The sequence below is a fragment of the Strongyloides ratti genome, scaffold srae_scaffold0000075 (genome assembly GCF_001040885.1).
Source record: "Strongyloides ratti genome assembly S_ratti_ED321, scaffold srae_scaffold0000075".
Lineage (NCBI taxonomy): Eukaryota > Metazoa > Nematoda > Chromadorea > Rhabditida > Strongyloididae > Strongyloides > Strongyloides ratti.
Genome location: NW_020171593.1, coordinates 1 through 1605, shown reverse-complemented (window position 1 = coordinate 1605; position 1605 = coordinate 1). Strand labels below are relative to the sequence as shown.

The following is a 1605-nucleotide window of genomic DNA, read 5'->3' as shown; positions in this document are numbered from 1 at the left end:
AAACAATAATACCAACTGATCCTTTATATGAAGGAACTATGGGACAAACTCAAAGACTTTCTTTTAATGATATTAAAATTTTAAATTTACACTATTGTGTTCATTCTAATTGTCCATTTAAAAGACTTTGTTATAACTATGGATACCAAGATCCTCACAATTGCAATTTGTGTAAATGTATTGATGGATTTATTGGTTCACGATGTGAGCAGTTTAATATGAGACAAATAGGATGTTCGAAAACTTTAATACTTCCAGATCGTAAGCCTAGAACATTATTTTTAAATGGAAAAAAAAACTGTGCTGTACATTTTGTAGTAAACAAAACTAGTAGAATTAGATTTGATATTGTAAAAGTGAGTATGTTTCCCAATACTTATCCAACTTGTCAATATGACAACACTATAGAAGTAAAATATTGGATGGATAAATCTGTAACAGGGGCAAGATTTTGTCTTCAAACAGAAAATAAGTTAATTTTGTCACATAACAATCATATAATTTTTCATTACAGAAGTCTAGAAGTAACCAATTTTGCTCACATATATTATAGTGAAGTATAATAATTCAATGTAAGAAAATAAAAAGAACAATAATAAAATATTATTGCTGGTAAAAATTTAAAAAATATATTCTTTTTATAGTAATCCGTTCATAGATTATACTTTAAAATGTATATTGACTAATTAAAAATTGTACTAAAATTTCAAAAAGTAAAAAAAAGTAAAGTTTTTAAATGAACTACAGAAATTTATACTATTAAGTAAAAAATATATAGTCATATGTATACGATTTAAACAATTGTACTTTTGATTAGCAATATTAATTATATAATTAAATATTGAACATTCATTAAAATTAATAAATCTCATTTAAGTACAAATATAAAAAATTATATTTAAATACTAAAAAGAATATATCAAAATATAATTTATATTTAAATTAATAATCAAAAAATGATTTTATTTTTAATTATTCATAACAAAAATTTAAATTTTTTAATATATTGTATAAAACAATTTTTAAAAAAAAATTGAAATAGTTATAATATATTATAATATTTCTTTATAATAACAAATGTATTATTGATGTTCACATGATAGGTAAAAAAAAATTACAAAATCTGCATTACTTTTTTATTATTAAAGTTTAATCAAACCAATTAATTCAAAAATTAAAACATAAAATGATTATCAGTTCAATTATTATTTTTTTATTTTAACAGCAGCAAAAAATAAAAAGAAAAACTTTTATTCATTATTTAATGTAGCATTTCTCAACCAACTTAACAAAAAAGTTTTTTTTTTATATTTAATTCTCTTAAGTTAATGCAAAACTTTATAAAATTATTAAACATTATTATTACTTTCAATAAAATATTATGAAAGTGCTAAATTTAATATATTAAATGTATAAAAAAATTATTATTTTATTAAATGTTATTAGTTTTATTTTTTGGAGTTTTGTAAGTTTATTATAAATTTTAATTTTAGTATAAAAAATTATAATTATATTTAATTTTTATAAATTAAAAAAAATAAAAGAATAAAACATAAAATTTTATTTGATTTAAAATATAAATGGTATATGCCTATACTTTATTTA

At 18.2% G+C, this 1605-nt stretch overlaps 1 protein-coding gene across 1 annotated transcript; it reads left to right on the top strand.

The window, feature by feature from the left end:
* Positions 1–38: 38 nt before the first annotated feature.
* Positions 39–563, top strand: SRAE_0000080900 (CUB domain-containing protein; the record flags this gene model as incomplete). The annotated part of the gene is made up of 1 exon (XM_024646759.1): positions 39–563. The coding sequence occupies one exon, from the start codon at positions 39–41 to the stop codon at positions 561–563; it is 525 nt and encodes a 174-aa protein (XP_024500905.1).
* Positions 564–1605: the final 1042 nt, after the last annotated feature.